At 36.2% G+C, this 22,097-nt stretch overlaps 1 protein-coding gene across 1 annotated transcript in view; it reads left to right on the top strand.

Annotated features, from left to right (window-relative positions):
* The first annotated feature begins 18,198 nt into the window (after nt 1-18,198).
* LOC118735865 (negative elongation factor A) overlaps nt 18,199-22,097 on the top strand; it is a 70,540-nt gene continuing 66,641 nt past the window's right edge. Inside the window, exon 1 of the mRNA XM_036465846.1 lies at nt 18,199-19,231. Within this exon, the coding sequence (XP_036321739.1) occupies nt 19,130-19,231 (102 nt within the window). The 5' untranslated portion in view covers nt 18,199-19,129. The remainder of the gene's footprint in view (nt 19,232-22,097) is intronic.

Genomic DNA, 22,097 nt, shown 5'->3' with positions numbered 1-22,097 from the left:
GTTAAACTGAAGACAAGGAAGATGCTGCTAACAAAAGGAGGTGTAAAAAAGTATACCGTGGTAGTAAAAAATAGCTAATAAGCAAGGAAATAAGTAAATAAGAAAAAAACTTAATACATTGTAAGTAGATAAGCGTCTAATAAAATAAATAGCAAATACAATTAAATAGAAATAGCCGATTAAAATATCGGTTGAAGTTTGTAGCAATCAGCAAGTAAGTTATGTAAAACATATGTATGTAAATTAGTAAGAAAAATATATTATTAAACAAAGTAGTAGAAATAAATATGTAGTATTTATGAATAACAACTATTGACTTAAATTATAAATAATAAATACGTACACAAGTATTAAGAATAATACATATTCCCTACTACATATAAAATTTCTCAAGAATAGAAATAATTTTAATACAAAGGATGTCTAATGTGGAAAAGAAAAATATAGTTCAGTCTTATATGAAATATGTCACGCAGAGTTGCCGATATTAGATTTTCAATTGTGGAACTGCGAGTAATTCAAATCTCAAGCTCACTAGAGAAGAATGGGATGCAATTTTCATCGCTGTGTGAAGAATACATTTTGTCAAACTTTTACTGGCGATCAGCATTGAAAGATAAAAAACTTATTATTCAATGGAAAGATTTTTATAGTGGGCGGAGCAAACTGGTTAAAAAGAAGAAAAAAAAAATTAATTAAGCGATACAAAATTTGTATGCAACATATTCGTATTATTTTTAAGAGAATTGGAGTTTACTGAGTTCTCTCAGTCAGTGTAATCAATAAAACATAATTCTGTAAATATGTTTGTACATATATATGTAGAGTAGTCTAAGCTGTTTAAAATTTTTTTTACAAAATATCCAAGTAATGTGATTAATATATGGACTTAATAATATCTAAAGTAAACAAGCTATTTAACTTAGAATTTACCCTATATGTATGTATATATGTTTGTATATGTATGTAGATGTAGAAACTGTGAAAAACTAGTGCTAGTAAGTAAAAATATCATTGAAGAAACATACACAAGAACAGCTTGAAAAAGAAGAAAGTAAGCTATTTAGTTTATTACCTAATGTAATGAGTAACACTTTGTAATATACATAAAACCAAAAAAAAAAAAAAAAAACACAAAAACAAGAAAAAATACATACATATAAAAAAAACTGCAGAACTTAACATCAAATAGTGTATCTAGTAAACTTTTCAAATTTTCACAGTTAAACTTGTATACTCAATACTTAATAATCAATATTCAATGTTCAAATTATAAATTCTCAATATTAAATTCTCAATACTTTAAAATAACATAGTAACAATATGCAATCAGAATAATAATGGCGAATTATCAATGAATATGCATACTACAGATGGACAAAAGAGCAACCGTGAACATGTATTGTTTTAAACAAGCATTAATTTTTGGGTATTTTAAAAATGAAAAATATTCCTTTTTCTTCAGACCGAAAATAAAAAGCTCCCGTTAAAGTGCTGATTTGAGAAAATATACAATTTTATGTTTTTGCAAAATAAGCAATGCTTTGTAAAAAATCCAATGGAAAAATTTGTAAATGCATGTGCCAAAGGAATAATGAAAAATGTAAAGCAATTGCGGAAAACATCTAATGAAAAGAGCAAGCGATAACTTCAAGGCAGTTCGGATTAAAATAAAAGAGTATCATTGCGTTTTTGTAGCAAACTCAAATCAGTAAGCGAACTTGTAATTTTTCCGTTATAAAAATATATTATAAATTTATGTGCAATGTACAATATATATTTACATATATCAATTCGAATCGCACTCAAATCCATAACAAAAGATTATATTTAACTCATTATATATATAATTTATTAGCGGCCATAGTAAAATACACAAATGCGAACATACATACATATGTATATTTTAAAGTCATACATTGGTAATTCTCAAAGTATGCTAAAATGTCTCAAAATACGAGATATTATATAATACATACACACCTACAGTCATATGTTTTCACTGATTTTGAGTATAATTTAAGTGAAAAGCATTACAAAGCACAATTCGAAATAAAGAAGAAATTGGTGAAATTGAGACGAATGCAAATGAAATGTTTGAAAATGCAATAATAAAAATTACAAAAGAAAATTGTATACATATCGTGTTGTTGTTGTAATTTTTATGTCGGATAATACATTTCTAAGGTGAAGCCCACTATATTGGAAAACTTAATTTTTAGGTGTGAGGCAGCAGATACATTTGCCGATCGTTCGGTAGCTCCAGATAACGGTATCGCTGCGGTAAGTGTATCTATCCAATGGCGAGAGTATCGGTGTGAGTAGTTTGGTGCCGCTGGGCAACGGTGAGAGGATGCTGCTTCCGATGGTGATGGCCTAAGAAAAGTTATTTAAATATCCCACATGGCAGCACTCAGTGTACACCAATGCCATCCCGGGCCCCCTTTTTTTGGGTCACGAAATAACGGAATATAATTTAATTTATGACCAAATTAAAATAGTATGAAATTCATACACTGTAGAGACAAAAAGAATTATAAAATTGTAACCCCACAAATAATCAAGTAATGAGCCGGATGCATAAAAACCAAGCAAATTCGTTTTGTTAAAATTTCAGACCTTATACTCGATTTGTTGAAATAAATTTTAGGGAAAGATGAAAGAATGAATTTCAGTTCCTTAGTTTTTTTTTTATTCAGTTTGTAATTAGCTTTTTAAACAGATATAAAAAAATACATTTATATTTCTTTGCTTAAATACACAGATTTATTTTTACTTCGAGTATTCTCACCAAAGCCATACTATAAAACTAGTTTGTTAACATATTTAAATTAATGATAACAATATCTCGAAATATTCTGAGAGCCCTGGATACCAATTTAAGATCCCCTCCAAAATTAAATTTAAAGCTTTAACAAATCTTTATTTGTTACCGAGAAGTCGTCTGTTGAATTTATTGAGTTTAGTACTCAATAGTAGTCAGTAAATTCCACAGACGACTTCTCGGTGACAAATAAAGATTTTTTAAAGCTTTAAAATTAATTTTAGAGGAGAGGAGTAGTACTTTTGGATAACGAGATAATCTTTCTGAAAAAACAAATTCATCGTGTTACAGGAGCTCAAATATGCCTAAAAACCGTGATTTTTGTACTTTTAGGTTAGAATATCTCGAAAACCTGACGTGATTGGGCTATTCAGGGGTCAGATTCAAATTCAGCACGTCAAAGACCTTCGGAAAAGTATTGTCGGATTCTTGGTTAGAAAACCTAGTTGGCCTGTGTTATCAATGCAATGTAGAAAAACATTTTGACTATCAAATTAAAGAGAAAATTCTGCAAAATTATGGCCGATAAAATTTGTTGGTGCATAAGGACGATTAGGCATTGAAAATGTCCTTTTAACACTTTATCATTGAATATCTTTGCAAATTTATACTAAAATACTGTTCTTCTACATTGGAATGAATTTTTTAAATAATTTTTGGAACCAATCACATCTTTGAATTTACAAAGTACTTAAAAAAAAAATCACGACGTCAGAGAAAAACCCTAAAAAGTCAGTTTCACTATATTTGGCCCACAGTTTCGTGAGTATATCGATTGCTTCATGTGTTTCGAAATTTTTTGGTTTTTGTCGCACGGTGTTATGTGATGTAACTAAAATATGTTTGATGGCAATTTTCGGTGACCTATTTGTAGAAAGTAAATAGTAATACTAGAAAAATTATGCACCAATACTGATATGACTAGATAGTTCTAAATGCTGTCGAAAAGTCTACAAAATATCATCCAAGATTTTGCTTGAAATATGTGGAAGGATTTTTCACAAAAAAATAAGATTTTTGTTGGCAATTCAGTAATTAACATATTACCAAACGATAAGCATCGCCATTACCACCAACAACAACACAATTATTACCATTTAAGCGTAAATGATAATGAACACCGCACAGTCAGAGATGGTGATGCTGTACGCTACGTTTAGTCAAGCTGTTACTCCATTTTCCGGTTTACGTACTCCTCTATTACATGTACCCTGTAGGAAATCTGACTAGCTCAGAACTAGCGTAGAACTAGACCTTTTGCCGAAAGTACTAGTTCTAGCTCAATACCCAAGCAATGCTTTCAACTGTCCAGTTTTACATGGCGATGTCATTGGCGGTGACAATTGTCGCCCAGTGCATTACTTTGCAACTAGTTTTTAACCGGTTTTGTTTTGAACAGTTTCTTTTTATAAGAAAACGCGTTTAAGATTCGATTTTTGGATAATATTTCCGTTTTTTCTTTTCTTTTACAGATGCCATGTTTGTTAAAAATTTAATCAAAAAAAAAAAAATTATGTAAGCGGCACGCAACAATTTAAATTCATTTAATGTGAAAACTCACAACTGCACTAGTTCAGAGATAGTTCTGAAATATGTAGTTCAGAACTAGCGCATTGCCAGCCTGTCTCTAAATTTTACTGCAGGGTATGTACATATATATATATATATGTATTATTGTAAATAAATATACATACCTGTCCGTACTTTTGTTTGGATGTGAGGGGATGGGTGTCTGTGACATCTGCAGTTGAGCGGCCGCGTCACAGCGGTCAACATAACAGTTTGCTGTTGCCCGTGACTTTAACTGTTATTGTTACTGTTGTTGTTATTATTATTATCGTTATAGCTGTTGTTTTGTCTGGTGGCGGACAGGTGAAAGTCTTCCCCGCAAACGCGCTGACTATTTAATGCTTTGGAATATTTTTTAACTTTATTTTTGCTTTCTTTGTTTTGTTTTTTTTTTTTTTTTTGGTCCATGTGCGCATTTTTTACTTCCATGTTTTCTGCTTTTGCTTTGTGAGCATCGCTTGGGGATATTTTTTTAAATATTTTTTTTTTATGCTTTATGCTTTGTTTGTGTGTTAAGAAATTTTCGCCATCCGATGATATTTAGCTGAGACTATTTTCATGCGCTTTCTTTATTGTTCTGGACGCTTTGTAGCTACGCAGTTCGCAAAACTTATGGTAAGTATGGATAAGTTTATATTTTGCGTACTTTATGAATCTTTTTGTATTGAAACTTCAGCAGCAAGCTATTTGTAGCATCGAAAATATTATTTTATGATCAGCTGTAGAGGTAGCATTCTTTTGTTTTCTTCTTAGAATGGCATGACAAAAAATTAAGTACGTCGAGATACATATCGCATACGATTTTTCAAAGGTGACACAACTCAAAATTACACGTTCGAAGAAAAACTATTTCGTAGCACATGCTAATCATATGGGCAAGGGAGACTTTGGACTTAGGGTTTTTCAACAAATTATAACAAAATATTACTCCAGCTTTTGCTGAAAGGTAAACAAAAGCTTTGTGAATATTTTTACTGCATAATTTTGAGTTGTGTCTCTTTTGAAGATCGTGTGCGATATGTACTATATGTATGTATGTACGTATCTGCTGCCTGATCGCAAATGAATTTTTCAAATCAATCAGGTTGTAAGAGCATCAAATACTTTGGTTTTTGATGTGGACAGAATCAATAACTCAAAATAGATGAGCTTTTCCATGAGAAACTTTGAAGGCCTTTAAGTGGTTTCAATTGCATTCAAATCTCCAGATATTTAATGAAATCGTTCTACACAACCGATCACTTTAGTTCTTTAGAAGTATTTTCTCCCAAGTGAGATAAAAAAAAATCGTACGATGCAGCACATTTGAACCCTAATTTGGTATTAAACGACACTAAAATAATTTCGTGCTGAAACCAACTTTATAAATCGGATATAGGCACTACTTGAAAGGTATACCTGTATAACGAGAACCGCCATGTTCAGCGAGGGATCTCAAGTTTGGTACACTAGTGGTTCCAAACTTGAGGAAGGGGCCGGCGTGTCTGGACCAACATTTAAAAAACGCATCCCGATGGGTATATACCCAACCATATTTCTGGCGGAAATTGTCACGCTTTAAGTCTGTGTCCACGAATTTCGTCACGGGAGGACTAACGGATCAACAATTTACATCATGTGGGCTATCCTAAAGCGTTAAGAGCACTTAACTCTTGCAAACGGTGTCAAAGCTAGTATACAGTGCAGAACTCCTAAGGGAATGGCGCACGACAAGGGGCAAAAGGCAGTCCAAAATATATACAACACCCTCTCGTGAATTCTCTGAGCGGTTGCTAAATCTAAGCAGAGAGGGTTTAAGAACTCTCACCGATTACCTGACAGGACACTGCAGACAAAGGTACCATCTACACAAAATGGAACTCTTTGAGGAGACGAACTGCAGGTTTTGTGGGCAAGAGGTGGAAACCTCGTAGCATATATTATGTGACTGCCCGCGTATAACTCGACTTAGACTTATACACCTTGGAGAAGGATTAGCATAACCATACAAAATCTGGAACATGACTATGTAGTTCAGGGTTAGCACATTAGGTCGCAGCGGTATATATCCTATTAATATATATATATATTAATACGTTAACATAAAGTTTGTCACTGTTAGTTTGGCGATTCTACCGAACCGAAAACGAAGAACACCATTGGAAAAGTATTTTTCTGTAGATGAGAAGAGTTTTTATGGTTTCAAAATTGGTTGAAAAATACGGTCAAAATCGTGTTTTACAATTTACTGTATTTGTGTTTAGTTGTTGTTGCAACCTCTTCAATTCGAGTTGTTTTCGAATTTTGTTTTACTTTGTATTTGAAAAGCAAGTTTGTAAAAAACTGTCTTATTGAAACTATGAAATGAACAACGGCACAATACGAAAAGCGTCGTTATCTTACATAAAAGCATTGCTAACCTATCGAGTTTTTTTGACTTATGCCATTATTCACGATAAACGAGAGACATGTGCCACTGTTCAGTAATAAGGATTGGCTACATCGGTATTGTGACAAATGGCAAAACCGCGCCTCTGCCGGATTGGTAACGACTAAGCCTATGTCGATTTGCCACAGAAAAGTATGGTTAATTATAAACCTTATCCGCTATATCACTCAAAAACATAAAATTGTGAGTTATGCCGTTATCGCAGAGGACCATCGATATGTTCAATTTAAAAAGAAAATAGCGGGACAAGCATTACCCAAAACGGGGTTGCAAACATACATATAAATCTAGTTGCTGCAAGGAGAAGAATTGCATTTCCTTTAGAAGATTTAAGTGATGCATTTTTTCGTACTTACAGGAGGAAATATTTTCTAATAGCATGGTTCTGTTAACATTTCCTAAAAAATATCTGAAAAGTCGCACATAATTTTGGAAAAGGGTCGAAAAATAAGGGTCAATTTGCCCTTTTAATCGCACAACGACAACACTGTTTGTAATAAAGATAAATATGATGAAGGCAAAATTGAAAGGGTAACAAAATTTGTTGAAATTTTTCTACACGAATAGAAAAATATTCAGCCATAAAAAATTTAGTTATGAAAGTTCTCGAATCGTCGAAATTTATGGTCATCGAAATTCATCGACTTATCCATGTTTAATGAGTTATCGTAACGAGCAACGTATCGAATTATTCAAATTGATCAGTGTTTATGGAGTTGTGGAAATTTATTGACACAAAAAATTTGTTGTCGAAATTAACGGTTATGGACCAACAAAAATGTATGGGATTATTGAAATTTGTCAAGTTAATGAAATTAGTCAAGTTACCGATATTCATTGAGTTATCATTATTTAACGAGTTAACGAAATTTATCGAGTAATCGTAAACCATCAAATTCTTTCAACTTATTGATTTACCGATATTTACTCATTGACTTATATTTGTCGATTTATCGAACTAGATTTTTTAGAATTTTACAAATTTATCGAGTTATCGAAATTTCAAGGATACGAACGTTTATCGAGTTATCACTGCTAATCGATTCTTATCGTGTTACCAGAATAAAACGAGTTATCGAAATTGGTCGAGATAGCTTTCCAAAAATATGGAGCTATCAAAATTAATCAAGATTTTGAAATTTACTGAGATATCCAAAATTTATCGATTTATGCAGTTATATCGAGATTTTTGAAATTCTTTCGATCTGTATCAAATTATGGAAATTTATCGACAAACTGGAATGTATTTGGTCGATTCCAAGTCCGGACAAAGTCCTCTAAAGACAATACTGTACACACATTTTAGCTCCAAGGTTATTAAATAAGTAGAAGAAACGGTCGAATTTCGACAGTAACTGGCACTCCTAGTAATAATAATAACAAATAACCATAACATGGGCATTCATGTAGATAATTTATGCACTGATCGGAGATTAAAGTGCAGATCAATTTTAAATAACGGAACTTGATTTAAGCTTTGTGCTCATTCATAAAATTCTTATATTCGATCTACACATTCGAGGAGAGCTATTAAATTTACGCTTGCAAATGGTGAAGTTGGAGCATCGAGAGAGCACTCTCATAAATTGCTGTATGAGCTGAGGCAAATTGACAGCTCCTTCGAGTAAATTCAGCATCTCACCTCGCTGAACAGCTTTGAGGGTTTGGTGAAAAGATTTACGTTTCCTAATTTGCTACTATTTTCAAGGCAAATTGAAATGCTGCCAAAGGCTTTCAAATTAAGTAAGTAATCCAAAATCTCCCCAGATCTGCGCCATGTTCAATCTACTTTTTTGCATTTCAGCTTGTCTTTAAACTGAAAAAAAGTCTAAGTTTGTTTGATATGTGGGCGTATGTATCTACAACCGGTCAACAGTTGATGATCTTTAGAAAAAGAAGAGTCGTACATAAAATCACGTAATGTGCGTGTTTTTTTTTTTTTAGCCTACATACATAAATAAATATTACGGAAGACCTTCATCAGAAAATAAAATAAAAGAAATGAAATAAATTACGATAAAATAATCAAAGATACTTGTCGCTCTTTCCAGAGGCCATGCGAAACAGAAATCTCTAGTGTGTATATATGTATGTATGTAGATATGTTTGTATATATGCCAGTAAATATGAATATAAATGCATTTATGCACGTATTCACCATTTCATGTTCGCTAAGTGATAATAAATGTAAAAAAAAAAATATATTCATAAACTTGTTCGAAGACGCCAATTGATGATGTGACAAAAATGCTCATATGAATCTTGTTAATAATGCGTATGCTGTGAATTCTATGCATGCAATGAGGTGAAGGTACCTATGCATTTAAAAACTGAAATCGCGAAAAAAGAGGGGATCATAAATTTTTACCTTTTTTGAAAGTGCTCTCTTTTCCTTATAACTATAACTGCTGTACAATGAATATTTTTGGTAATTTCTTTTTGTTTTCGCTCCACTTTTCTCTCCTTACTCATCTGCTTTTCTACGCAATTGTGTCATTGAAAACCGCAAATAAATTTAGAGCGACCTTGAAGTGTTTACATTTGCAGTGTTGGCCAGCAAATTGATTGCCACTCTGCATAAGTACACACTTACTTATTATTTGTGTATAAATAACTATGTATGTACATATGTACGTAAGTATATTTGCATGAAAAGTAAATATGTAAATATGCTATGTGTCCATACGCGTATGCGTTCATTTATACATACTTCATTATTTGCTTTTCTTTTGAGCCCAATTTCAATTGCTGAGCTTCATCAGCTATTTTTTCTCTTTTGCGTGCATAAAATTGTGTACACGTGGGAGGTTTTCAATTAAAATTATTGTTGAATCTTAAAAAAAAGAGGTATGTATGGACATTAGGGTGGTCCTTCAATCGGTAATACCACGGTCACAGATATCGCATACAAATGTTGGTGCCGATTGGAGACGGTCCTCTATAGAGACTCAAAAAATCTAAGTTAATTTTTTCGCCAACTCATACCCGATTGGAGTCGGTTAAGACATCTTCATAGGGTAATCTGAACTTTGCCCACTGTGCGTCTTAACCGTCTCCAATCGGGACCAAAATTTACATATGTATGTGATACCTTCGACTATATTAGCATCGACGTAGGGTTTGAGGCTTAGGAAGTCTGATATAAAAATTTGCTTCCTACATTTAAGGACCACCCTAATGGACATACATATTATGTATCTTCAACTATATGTTAAATTTTTTCGGAATCCATTAAACGTGAGAAATTTACGTTATGGCAATTAACTATTTACTAGCGCAGAACGCATTTTAATGAATCATTAGTGGCATTCTTATATTTAGTTTTGTAGTTCATGGTGTCAATGTTGACACCTTTCCGGTGAAAGGAAACTTGTTGAGCAGATGCATTAGTCGAATAAATTTTTTTATTTAGTTTGACCCTAAAAATACTTCAAACGATAAAATTTAACTATTGTGACCTTAATAAAAAAATCAAATTTAAATAGGAGTAACAAGAAAGAATGGCAGTAGAAATTCCAAAGCAGCACTCACGAGTTAAGCAATGCTTTATACTAAATTTGACCTCGAACTCAAATTTTTTAAGGCTGCGTAAAGATTTCCACGAGCACTCCAATTTATTTCTATTATTTTTTTTTACGTATAAAGGACCGTCAATTAGTGTAAATATCTCCTAACAAATACTACTACATATATTTCCTTTTAAAACTATGTACATATGTATATATAAATCTGAATACCTAAATCGTGAACAATGGCGAAGGTCAGTTTTATACCAAAGCGAGGCAGAGCCTCTCACATAAAGCCCAATCACCTTCTTTTTAAAAATCCCGAAAACGGTCCATAAAAGCAATTAGCCAGCTCGCATGTCCTGAGGGCAGATCTGTGAAAGCCTTGGCTTTGGACATCAAAGTAGCTTTTAACAACTTACACGCAGAAGAGATCGCAATGACACTGCTCCAAGTTAGGCTGGATCGACCAATGGTGGACGTTAACCCTTTTCTCTTAAATCAGAGAATAATTTGTTCGGAGATGTGTGAGGCTGGCCGAGGAGGAAGTAGTACTCCTTCGGAACCCAACGGTGAACAATTTACGTATGTATGCGCTAACTGGGCAGAAGCTACAATGCAATGGAGGAACCTACAAGGTTATGCCGCGTCCGAATGACGAATACATGGTTGTATGAGAAGCTTTTTCAGTAGTGAACAAATACACTCGGCTTTGCTAGAAAACATTTTTCTTTAAATTTTAGACGTTGCTCGGACGAGGGATCGAACCCAGGTCATACGAATTGGTATTACGCATGTCTAACCACTCGGCTACGTTGTCCGGTTAACTTCACAATTGAAAGAAAAATAAACTTAACTTAACTTCTAACACTAAACCGTGAAGCGCTGTCGCTTTCAAATGAAGTGAAATACTGGAAATCTATTATGTCCAAAAGAACACAGTCCAAGGTTGTGCAGAGGTGTGGAAATGTTTGAAAAATTTCAGGCAATCTGTAATGCTGTAAGACCAAATGCATTATAAAATTCGAAAGACACTAGATTCGGTCACAAAAACATTTAAACTTTTTACCTCAAAAATTAAGGTCTCCTTAGTTTTTAAGTGCATTGATAGACGCAACGTTCTGACGGAACACAATGTTATCCAACTAATTTGGGTACTATGTCACTCATTACTAGGAAGCGGACCGACTAGCCATAACGGCGGCTCCTCGTCGCCTACAGGTCCTCTTCGTGATCGGCCCTAGAACAATGAAGGAATAGCTCAGGAAGGAGAGAAACAGACTCTGAGATCAACACTGGCTTCAAACCGCAGGTCTACGCCAGGCTAACAAGATACGGGCTAATCATAAACCTCCCCAAAAAGAGAGGTTAACTATAATAAAAGGTTTTCTGACGGATCACTGCTGACTTAGAGGCCACGTCACCTGCACAAGCTAGATATCTGGTCGAGCGATCTACATACATAAGTAGTTTCTGTGACCCCTTTACGCTTGCTTCGCGAGTGCGAGGCGGTTACAAGAAGACGGGAGAGGTACCTAGACTTTCTGGCCAAATGCAGAACTTATACAATCGCTAACCACTGGAGATCTCCTAAAATTTCTGGGATCTCTTGGTCATTTTCGAATTACAACGAACAAACCAGTTAAGAGCTCAGATAAGTTACAATAATTTTAACAAGAGGTGATCGGCAAGTTTTATTTCTTAATTTACGCTTTTTTTCTTCGTTTTCTTGTACTTCATATGAGCAACTATCTCTTTAGAGTTGTAAACTGCTTTTTCCAATAAGCTTAAACTGTAGTTAAGGCTTGGTGGAAATGAACTATTACAATAATATTTAAAAAAAAAAAAAGTCTAACGTTACCAATTTATAAATAGCCACAAAATAGAAAAACTGCATTATATTTTTAATTCCCTCAAGGTCACTTTAGTATGTGAATAATAACTAAAACCAACTCCAAGCTGCTCGTAAATTACTCTTTTATTAAAAAATAAGCTCTTTATGCCCTTTTTTCTACCTACGCAAAAAAAAAAAACTCTAAGGCGATACAAATTTATCAGAGCCTGCGCCGACACACTCCATTACATCATTGCAAAAAGTAGACGACTTCAAATTAATTGCACACCAAAAAGCCACACTTAATAATTTTGAATTGATTGTTAAGAAAATAATGAATCAAAAGCAAGTGCAGCCAAATGAGCGTATATATACGCGTATATTTGTATGTTTTGCATCTTCGAGTGAATTACACAATGCCTATAGGGCATTCATCACCAGCCTAACCACACCTCGATGAGACGCTGTGACCCACAAAGCTTAGTACTATAGCAACACAAGTGGCAACAATGACAAATAATATAGGAATTAAAAAGAAAAACAAACAAGAAGTAACAACAAATAACAATAGCAACAAATTGCTGAAGTGGCAGCAGCAGCAACAGCAGCCCAGGTGCAGTGCATGATTTATGCAGCGAGTGAAATGTAAGCCAGCCACACACCAACTTTGTTTTCACATTGCAGCACGTTGCATTTGCATTGTAATATTTACGCCACAAATTAATTAAAATCAAGATTAACAGCGAAAACTGAAGAACTGAAGAAATCTCAAGCAAAGGTAAACAATGTGATGCTAACTAAAATGCGGAAAAATACCAAAGTATTAAATAAAATAAAAAACGCGAAAGCCGCAAGAGGTCGAAATTTAAGCCAAAAACAAAAAAAAAAAAAAAGTGTGTTTTACTCCTAACGGCGTTAGGTGCTTACGCTGTAACAAAGGTCATCCAGAAGTCGGTAGGCAGAGCAGAGATTTTCAAGTCAGAAAACAAGCAAAAAATATTTAAAATAAAAATAATATATGTATATAAAAATTGCAAAAATGGTGCGCGGCTGTTTAATTTCGAACGCATTGTATGCAAAGAGGCATGTACATATATGTAAATAAATATGTACATACATACATATGTATGTTTATATGAATTTTTAAGCGTGCCTCTGACTGCTCTACTCATTTACCTATGCGCTTGTGTGGCATTGAAAACGGCATGCTTCGAAATTATTTCCCAAACACGCTGTTGACAATAGTAAAAACAATTATGTATTTTGTTTTTTCGTTTTTGAAATCAACACTTCGGCACCACTGGAGCTCACGCTCACCGCATTGCGCTGGATTTGTGAGATTTTCCCTAACACCGTTTTTTCTCTTCATTTAATTTATTGCTGACATTTATTTTAGCTACTTAATTTCAAACATTTTTTCTTTAATTCTTGTATGTATTTATACGCCGCCTCTTTTTGAGTTGGTTTAAATTTATTGTAATTGCTTGATAAATAATTACTGTATAGTTCACATGACAAAAGGTGTCTGTGATTTTGACCTTGAAACATTTAACTAAGCGACAATGCTAAGATTACTTCACCTGAATGCTGTCTCAATAGAAATCTGTTTTCTTAGGCGTTTGTAGGTGATTTAATCACGGTCTTAATCATGCAATAAAGTACATTAAGAAATCATAAAGAAGTATGTATGTATGGAGGTGTAAATATTTTTATATTTTTTATGATTTCGTTTTATGTTTTGATGTTTTTAAAGTAAGCTATTGTAATGAACTGGTGATATATTATATGAGAACAGGGAAGGCAGGGAGGGCTTAGTTAGTTCGTGGCCAAAGGCGCCTCCACGCCTATTTTTCAAAAATTCAATTTTCTTGCTGAAAGGTTACTCGGCATATAAATTTGGAAGAATTATTAAATTTTTCTAAAAATACCGCTGTATTAAAAATAGACGTGTTTACTCAACTTCTGGTGGACAGGGAAGGATAGCCAGACAAACGAAAGGATGGGCAGAAGAACAAGTCTCTTTTGCAATTTGAATATTTTAACATTGTAACAAGTTTTGGCTACTTTTTCTTTGTTTAAACAATTTTTATTAGTTTTTTATGAAAATAAAGCTTACTAAATATCTAAAAAATCAAGTAAATTGAAATTTCAACCTTTGTAGAACATTTACAAAAATTAGACGAATTAAAAAAAAAATGTTCATAAAAATTTTAATCTTTTTAAGTAATAGTCAATTTCCACCGAGTGCTTAAAACTGCAGTTAAGAGCCCATGTAAGTGCAAATAACGTTAACATGGGGTAATCAGCAAAGTTGATTTCTTACTTTTCGCTTCTTTGGTTTCGATTGCTAGTTCCTAATATAAGCAATTACCCTCTTGAAGCTGTGAAACCTTTTTTTCAATAGGCATAAACTGCAGTTGAGGCTTGGTGTAAATGAACTGTTAGTCAAAATTTCCAACTTTGTACAAAAATTAAGAAAATTCGACAAAGTTTCATCAAAATTTTGAGCTTTTCAGCAGATTTTTTAGAAGCATTCTGAGAATGCAGTTTTGTAGCCCAATAAATTTTGAGTGTATTAAATTGAGACCTTGAAGTAGAAGACTTACCGTTGATTTTTGGCCATTTTTATGTTCGAAAAATTTTTTGTGTGAAGAAAATAAGAAAAATTCTGTCATTACATAAGAAGTGATACATATAGACCATTGTTTTTTTTTTATTTTAAATAAGACACTTAAAACTTAACTAGATGTCGAAATCTTTAATATTGCCCGGAGATTGTTCTGGCATTTACTTTTTTAAAATAATTTCATTAAAATGTTAGCCGCGACTATTGGTAAGATATGGGCTATTTCGTCAGAAGTTGTCTATTGGCTCTATGAGATCGTAGTCAAGCCAATTATATTTTATGGCGCCCTAGTCTGTCGGAACTCGCAAGAAAAGGCTACACTAGCTAAGCAGCAAGAGCGCTTACCACGGGCTGCTTTAGTTGGTATTAGTGGGGCTCTGCGGACCACGCCCACTTTAGCACTGAACCTAATACTCAACATTGCCGCGGCGCGAACAGCTTATAGCCTTACGGAAACCGATTGGTTGAACGACTTAAGGACTGGACACTCTGGAGTTCTGGGGGGCTTTGATTCCATACCTAATCGCACAGATTACTGCGCCCCCGAAATCGCTCCTGGTAACTCCTTCTCTGCCAATTTTCCCTCAAGGGAGGAGGCGACCGGGCGGAACTGGAGGGGGGTGCGGTTAACTTCTTCATGGTTGGAACGAAACTAGACGGCAGGATTGGTCTCTCTTTCGATCGCGTCGGAATACTTCTGTATTAGGCTTATTTGGGTTCCGGGTCACAGCGACATTGAGAGGAACTATATGACTGACGAATTGGCCAGAGAAGGCCCTCGTGAAACGTTATCGCCAGATAAAGAGCAGCTTGGGGTGTCATTGATCCCTTGAGGTACACTCTTTTATAAACGGGCCTCATGTACGATTAGCGAGCGATGACCGGAGACCAGAACATGTGCGATCGCAAGCTCCTTCTAACCGAGGGTGGACAAGGGTCGGTCGAAGGCACTCTACACACTCACAAAGCCACAGCTCTAACTTTTGGTGAAGGTTTAACGCGTTACAGTTTAATCCGTATTCCCGCAGTAAGGCTGAATATACCACCGGACCCCGTATGTCGCAGTTTCCTGGAAGATGACGAGGTGTAATCATCTCAACACTACCTTCCTATGCCCAGCGTTTGCGATGATAAGGCTAAAGTACTTTGGCTCTCATCCTAAATAGTCCCGAGGAGCTCGGGGACATTGAAGTTAGCCAAAGTCGTAATTGGCTCGGGTCTTTTTATCGTCTAGGATACCGTTCAGAATGTGGTATCACAAAAGACAATCTATAATTGTCTAGGTGAGCCCGGTTACACGGGGCTACCACCAAATAGGTTAGGTTAGCCTCGACTGCGCAATAGGTGGTCCATTCAGAAGGTCCAATTTTCAATAAACCTTTCCAGCAATGCGCGAATTACGCGAGTAATGTTGGCTTCCAAGTTCTCAATCATAGCTGGCTTATCGAGGAAGATTTTCCACTTCACATAACCCCAAAGGAAAAACCCAGAGGTGTGATACGCTAACTTGCTGAAACCAAATGTTGCCGACATCACGGGCTTCAATTTCAGCCAACAAAATGGGCGTTATAAAGATGCGGCAGCGCTCGTTATTGACGAATATGTTCTGTCTGTGGCTAACATTTGAATGGCACTATTTTTAAATAGTAAATGTCAAAGAAATGGCAGAGCTGTTTTAGACTTCCATCCCGGACGGAAGCCGCAACCGCTAAGCTTGGGCTTCTCAGAGCTCTTTCGCTGTCGCCTCACCTCTTCCAGGATGGCCGCTTGAATTCTCTGTAATTGGTCTAAGGACCAAAGCATTCTAGGGTTCTCTTTAGGGAGTAACCCTAACCTTACCCCATTACCCACGTCCACCTGACATCGGCAAAGGTTGCCTTGGCCCTATTCTGCGTTGGTACCATATGGGCCCTTTTGTAGCTGCACCTGGTTTACGTTTGGGAGAGATTTCCACAGGGGAAGATGTTGGGCCTTTCCTTTTGTCATCGGAAGATTGCGAGCCGTTTGGCGTCACTTTCATTGACTCCTCTGGAGAGGTAGAATTTGTAACGCTTTTTACCTGTTCCAGTAAATTTTCTGTTAGCCTCCTCTGGCTGTGACGTTAAGAGCGCTTCCTCCTCGCCTGTGGGTATTTGGATAGCATTGCCATTTGAACTAGAGCCCAGGGTGACAATATCGACATACATGGCCACGGGGTTGCTGAGAAGGCCGTTGGCCAATTTCGATGGCATTTGAATCAGGCGAAGTCCAAAGCAAAGTAAGTCAAATAAAATCAAAACCATTGCAGTAGCAGTGTCGTTGCGTGTCTGGTACAAAGTTTTATTTGAGCTGTGTCTACTATTTTATGTAAATTTTCCCCATCTAATGGAAACTGAAAACGACTGGCGTGGACTTCACCAAAATCTCCTAAGCGGTTTCAATGCCGATGAAGAACAAGAAGAAGGGAAGTGAATCAGAGGACATTTAAAGATTTAAAATAAGGGCCTCTTTTTTAATTTTTCCGACGCGCACGCAATCATATATACACACATAAATTTTTAATATCGTTTATTTGTATTAACAATCCCGTTACAAAACTTTAAACCAGTCAAAGCAAGCAGACAACACCATTTCGCGTTCCGCAACATGTTGCTGCAACACACTCCTCAGCAACTGAACAGCACAAAATACATTAGCATCATTAACTTAAAAAACCAGACACAGTACATTCTCAGCAACAAGTTTAAGCAGCAACAAAAACCGAAAGTAGAAAAGCAACGAAAACGCACAAAACGAACAACAACAAAAAGGTAGCCCACGCGCGCACATTCCACTTTCTCTCTCTTTTGCCCAATGCCGGCGGCGGCGGCGATGCAAAAGCGAAATGGCAAAAATCACTTTGAATTCTGTGTCGTAAAGCATTTCCTACATTTTTATTTGCAATTCTGCTACCATATTTCCCACGCGCGCACTGCCGACCGCCTGCAGGCAGCAAGCAACAAAGTGAACAGTGTTGAAAAGCAAGTGATTGAGGCGGCGTTGCAACAGCTGCTGGTGCTGCTGGTGCTGCTGGTAGGCTTCCACTACTGCAACTCTGATGCTGTTGAGGTTGAGGTTGATGTTGCTGTTGCTGTTGTTGTGCTCGACTCATCATTAGCAGCCAATGTAGTTGGATTGCGCCAAGCCGAGTCAAGCTAAGCCAAGCGTAGTCAACCAAATATGCATGCGAATCAAGCCAAGCGCCACCACTTGAAGTCGAGGCCGGTCGTTGATTGCGGCTCGAACGCTTTTGAGCTCAGCTGAGCTGGCGTTTGTAGCTTCTTGATGAGTGCATGTGGCTGCCACTGCTGTAGTGTCTACTGATGAGCAGCCATCAAGATATCAATGCACCACCACCTGTGAGCTTGGCGGATGCACGCTTGCATTTCAGTCGCTTTCAAGCTTTAGATGTGCACGCGCACGCTTCCCCAACTTCGAGTCGAATTACCACCCAAGAGGCAAGCAACAACACAGCAGCTAGCTGGCATCATCTGCAAAGCAGCAGCAGCAGCAGCAGCAATACCACATACATATGTACATGCATGTAGCAGCGTGGGGCGCAAGCGAACGAACGACCTACCTAGCATACGAGCCATCATCGCAAGCAACAAGCAACGAACCGGTTGTCGTCGTCAGTGGCAGCGCAGCGCAGCGCAACAAGCGTCTTTGGCTTAAAATTGTTACCAATTGTGAATGTGAATTTCAGTTAAACGCCGCACTTTTACCAGTCCAGTTGACTTTGTCCGACAGTGGGCGCCAATACATTTAGTTGAGCCAATATAGTATATTTACTTAGATAGTTAGCTGATAGAGTTGAGCAGCGAACGCGCATTACTGTGTGTGTCTAGTTAGTAGAAAGCAAAACGTGAGCGTGCGTACTAAGCGTTTTTGCAATTTTGTGTTTCTAACGGATTTCGATTTGTGAACTAAGCAAAAAGCTTTCGGAAATAAAACAGCAAATTTTGCTGGGGATGAACACTGAATTTGAATAACTCCAAAGAAAGCAATAAAAAATAGTTGAGTTGAAAAAAAAAAACAAACTACATTTTTGTTATGAAACTCGAAATTTAAATCCATTGCAATTTACTACAATTGTGTGTGTGTTGTTGAGCCAAAAAAAAAAGAAGAAAAGTGCTGAACAATTTACAAGAATTTCAGCAAGAATAAACACAACCAAAAAAAAAAAATACAAAAAAAAAAAATACAAAAAATTCCCAGCTTATAATTGCAAACTAAAATCCAATTTGCGTAGTTCATCATCCATCTGCTGCGTCTGTTCCCGTTTTTCTTGTTGCTGTTGTTGTATGTGCTTTGCTTGTGCAACATGAGATTGATGTACTACAACGCTGTATTGTTGGGCGCTTGCTGCCTGCTGGCAGGAATCGCTGCCCAAGGATTTAATCCCAATCGTGCTGTAAATGAAGTGGTAAGTGAAATGCAATCAAATGAAATAAATTCGACTTAAAATGAAAATAGAAATTGCGAATATAAATGAGTAAGAGTGCACTTTGTATATATTTTCCTATGTACATGCATACATACCTATGTATGTATGTATGCGGTTATATAAAAATAAATACAAAAAAGGGGATTTTAAATTTTGTTTTCCTTTTTTTTTTAAGTTTTAAATTCGCCCACCCACTTTGTACTGTAACACAATTTATCGCTGATTGAATTCGCAAAATTAGCAAGTAATTAGTGCAGATGTTTAACCCTTGGCGATGCCTCTATATATTCCCCTAAAGCAGTGGTTTTTTACCGAAAAAGAAAAATAAAAATGTGTGGTTTCATGAAAGCCACAAAAAAATCAGTTCTAATTGCTAATGAATGTATAAAAGATACGGCGATATTCGCCAAGCATAGAGCAAGTTGCGAATTGAACGGCATTTGCCTTAAATCCAATGCCTTGATAAGCAGAACTCATCATTTGAAGGCTCGAATGTTCCACCGATTAGCGCATGGAAAAGTACACACTTGAGGGTCATTGTCTGGGGGCGGAATGATACCCATATAGTAAAACCTCAAAATCGTTTTACATACTTTGGTCAAATTTCTTTGCTATGGCCATTTTAAATTTGCCATATTTTGCCAAGTGTCTTTAGAATAAATGAAAAAAGATTTTGAAATACATATCGGAGAGAAATATGATTTTTAGGGACATTTAGTAAAATTTTGCGAGGAATAATTTTGTAGAACATTTTAACCCATTATTTCCCTCACAAAAGGGTCATTTTGGCTCTTTTTTTAGATAGTCCGAATAAAATGGCTTTTTGAAGGCTGCTAGAGGGTTAAAATCTTCTATAAAATTATTAGCCATAAAATTTCACTAGCGGTGCTCTCAGACTAAATCTTTCTACAAAGAATCTGTACGTCCACAGAAACTAAAATATGCACCAACTTTTTATGCTTTTTTTTTAAATTTCGTTTGTATATTCATGTAACTCTTGCTCTTTTCGGGCCTTATGGTTCGGAAAATGTAAAATCAGCATCGGAATCATCGCTGTTCAGAATCTGAGTCACATATGATGTCCACGTGTCATTCCAATGCGGGCTCTACTGCGTCATATTGTAATTATTTATGATCAAAATCGTCGTCCTCCGCTAGGGCAGGCATCTTGCCGTTGGTGCGGGGGGCTTAGTCGAATCACAATCACAGACCTTATCATCGGGTGGTTTTGTACTCGTGTCTCTACCCCTGGGTACTGGGCTGCTTGTGAGCGATGACCAAGAACTGCCGACCCCCTATTCCAGGGTGTTATTCGACACCGTGCCCATTGGAAGGTTTGCAGCCAGGGGCGGTCAATTCTCGTTCAATGAAGTGGTGAAGTGAAAGCATTCTTCATCACTTCATATAAAAATCGACTCTGTTTTCAAATAAAAATGATAGTAACTGTCGAAAGTTTTTTCATTCAACGAGTATTTTTTCACAAAAGCTGTTGGCAGTGAAAAGCGTGAGTTGTGAGTTTTTTGTTTTTTGAAATTTTGAAAATGGAAAAGAAAAATCGTTCCGCTAAGGCATCTGAAACACAAAAAGAATACTTAATCCAATATATGGAAACAAATTTGGATTTCGCAAACGATAAGTAAGAATATTTGAATCATGCCTACAAATGTATGTACATATGTAATCCTTACGAAATTAAATTATGCAATTCAAGATTTCTATCCGCCGATGGAGCAAAGCAAACACAAGAGAGGGTTTGGCAGGATCTGGCCATTACGCTAAATGCATTGGGTGGTGCTCAAAAAGAGGGTTCGAAATGGCGCAAATATTGGTACGACTTACGGTATGTTCAAAACTTATTTACTTTATTTGTTTTTACTTTATGTATTTGCTTATGTAGACAAAACACACGCACCAAATATGTGGCATTAAACGAAAAAGATAGCCAAAGCGGAATAAATGGACCTCGTCGGATCCAAAAACCATTGTCGGATATGGAGGGACGCATTTTAAAAATTGGGCTTCCAATATCGGTTGATTAAGAGATCATGAGGGTGAAGTCGGATTGATTGAAGAAGTCAGTACAAAAAAAAACAGTGCATTATTATTGTATCGCAATTTTCATTTTGCCTTTGGTTTAGGTCAACGAAGCAGTCGCAGCAGCAGATGCTAGCTCAACCATTCACGTTCCGGAAGGTCCGGCTCCTATTATTGTCAGAAGAAGTGAGAGAAGTGCAGGCGCTCAACAAAGTGGCCCGCTGTATGAAAGTCTTTTGGAGCTAGAAAAGCAAAATATCGAATTAAAAAAGCAAACGCTAGAAATTATGAAAGAAATGCTAAATGTGCAAAAAGACATGAATAAAAAACTAGACACGCTTATTGAAAAGCTCCATTAAAAATGTATCTTTTATTTAACGAAACTCCTCTTTAGGTTTTTACAGTGTTCGCCCAAATGCTTCTCGTATGATTTTATCTCGTTGTAATCTACCAAGTGGTAGGAGATCATTCGGCATTAGTTGTACGGGGATTGTATAATCATCTTCAATAAAACCTTCCACTTGTAATACGTCTGGGCATGAAACTCTTGCCCGCACAAGAATATTGTGGAGTGCCATGCAAGCATAAATAATTTCCGTTGCTTTTGAAAGGCTCATAGACTAAAACTCCTTCTTTCGTAAGGCATCGAATTCTGCTCTTCAATAGGCCAATGAATCTCTCGACCAAGCTACGATTTGCTTTTTATGCGCACAATTATATCGCTCTTCTGCTTCTGATGTAGAATTGGAAATTGGAGTCATGAGCCATGAAACTGGGTCCGAAAGGGATACCCAGGCACACAGATAGCTTC

Source organism: Rhagoletis pomonella, unplaced genomic scaffold, assembly GCF_013731165.1.
Source record: "Rhagoletis pomonella isolate Grant_MI unplaced genomic scaffold, Rhpom_1.0 Rhpom_scaffold_00003, whole genome shotgun sequence".
Classification (NCBI taxonomy): Eukaryota; Metazoa; Arthropoda; class Insecta; order Diptera; family Tephritidae; genus Rhagoletis; species Rhagoletis pomonella.
This window is presented reverse-complemented; position numbering and strand designations above follow the sequence as displayed.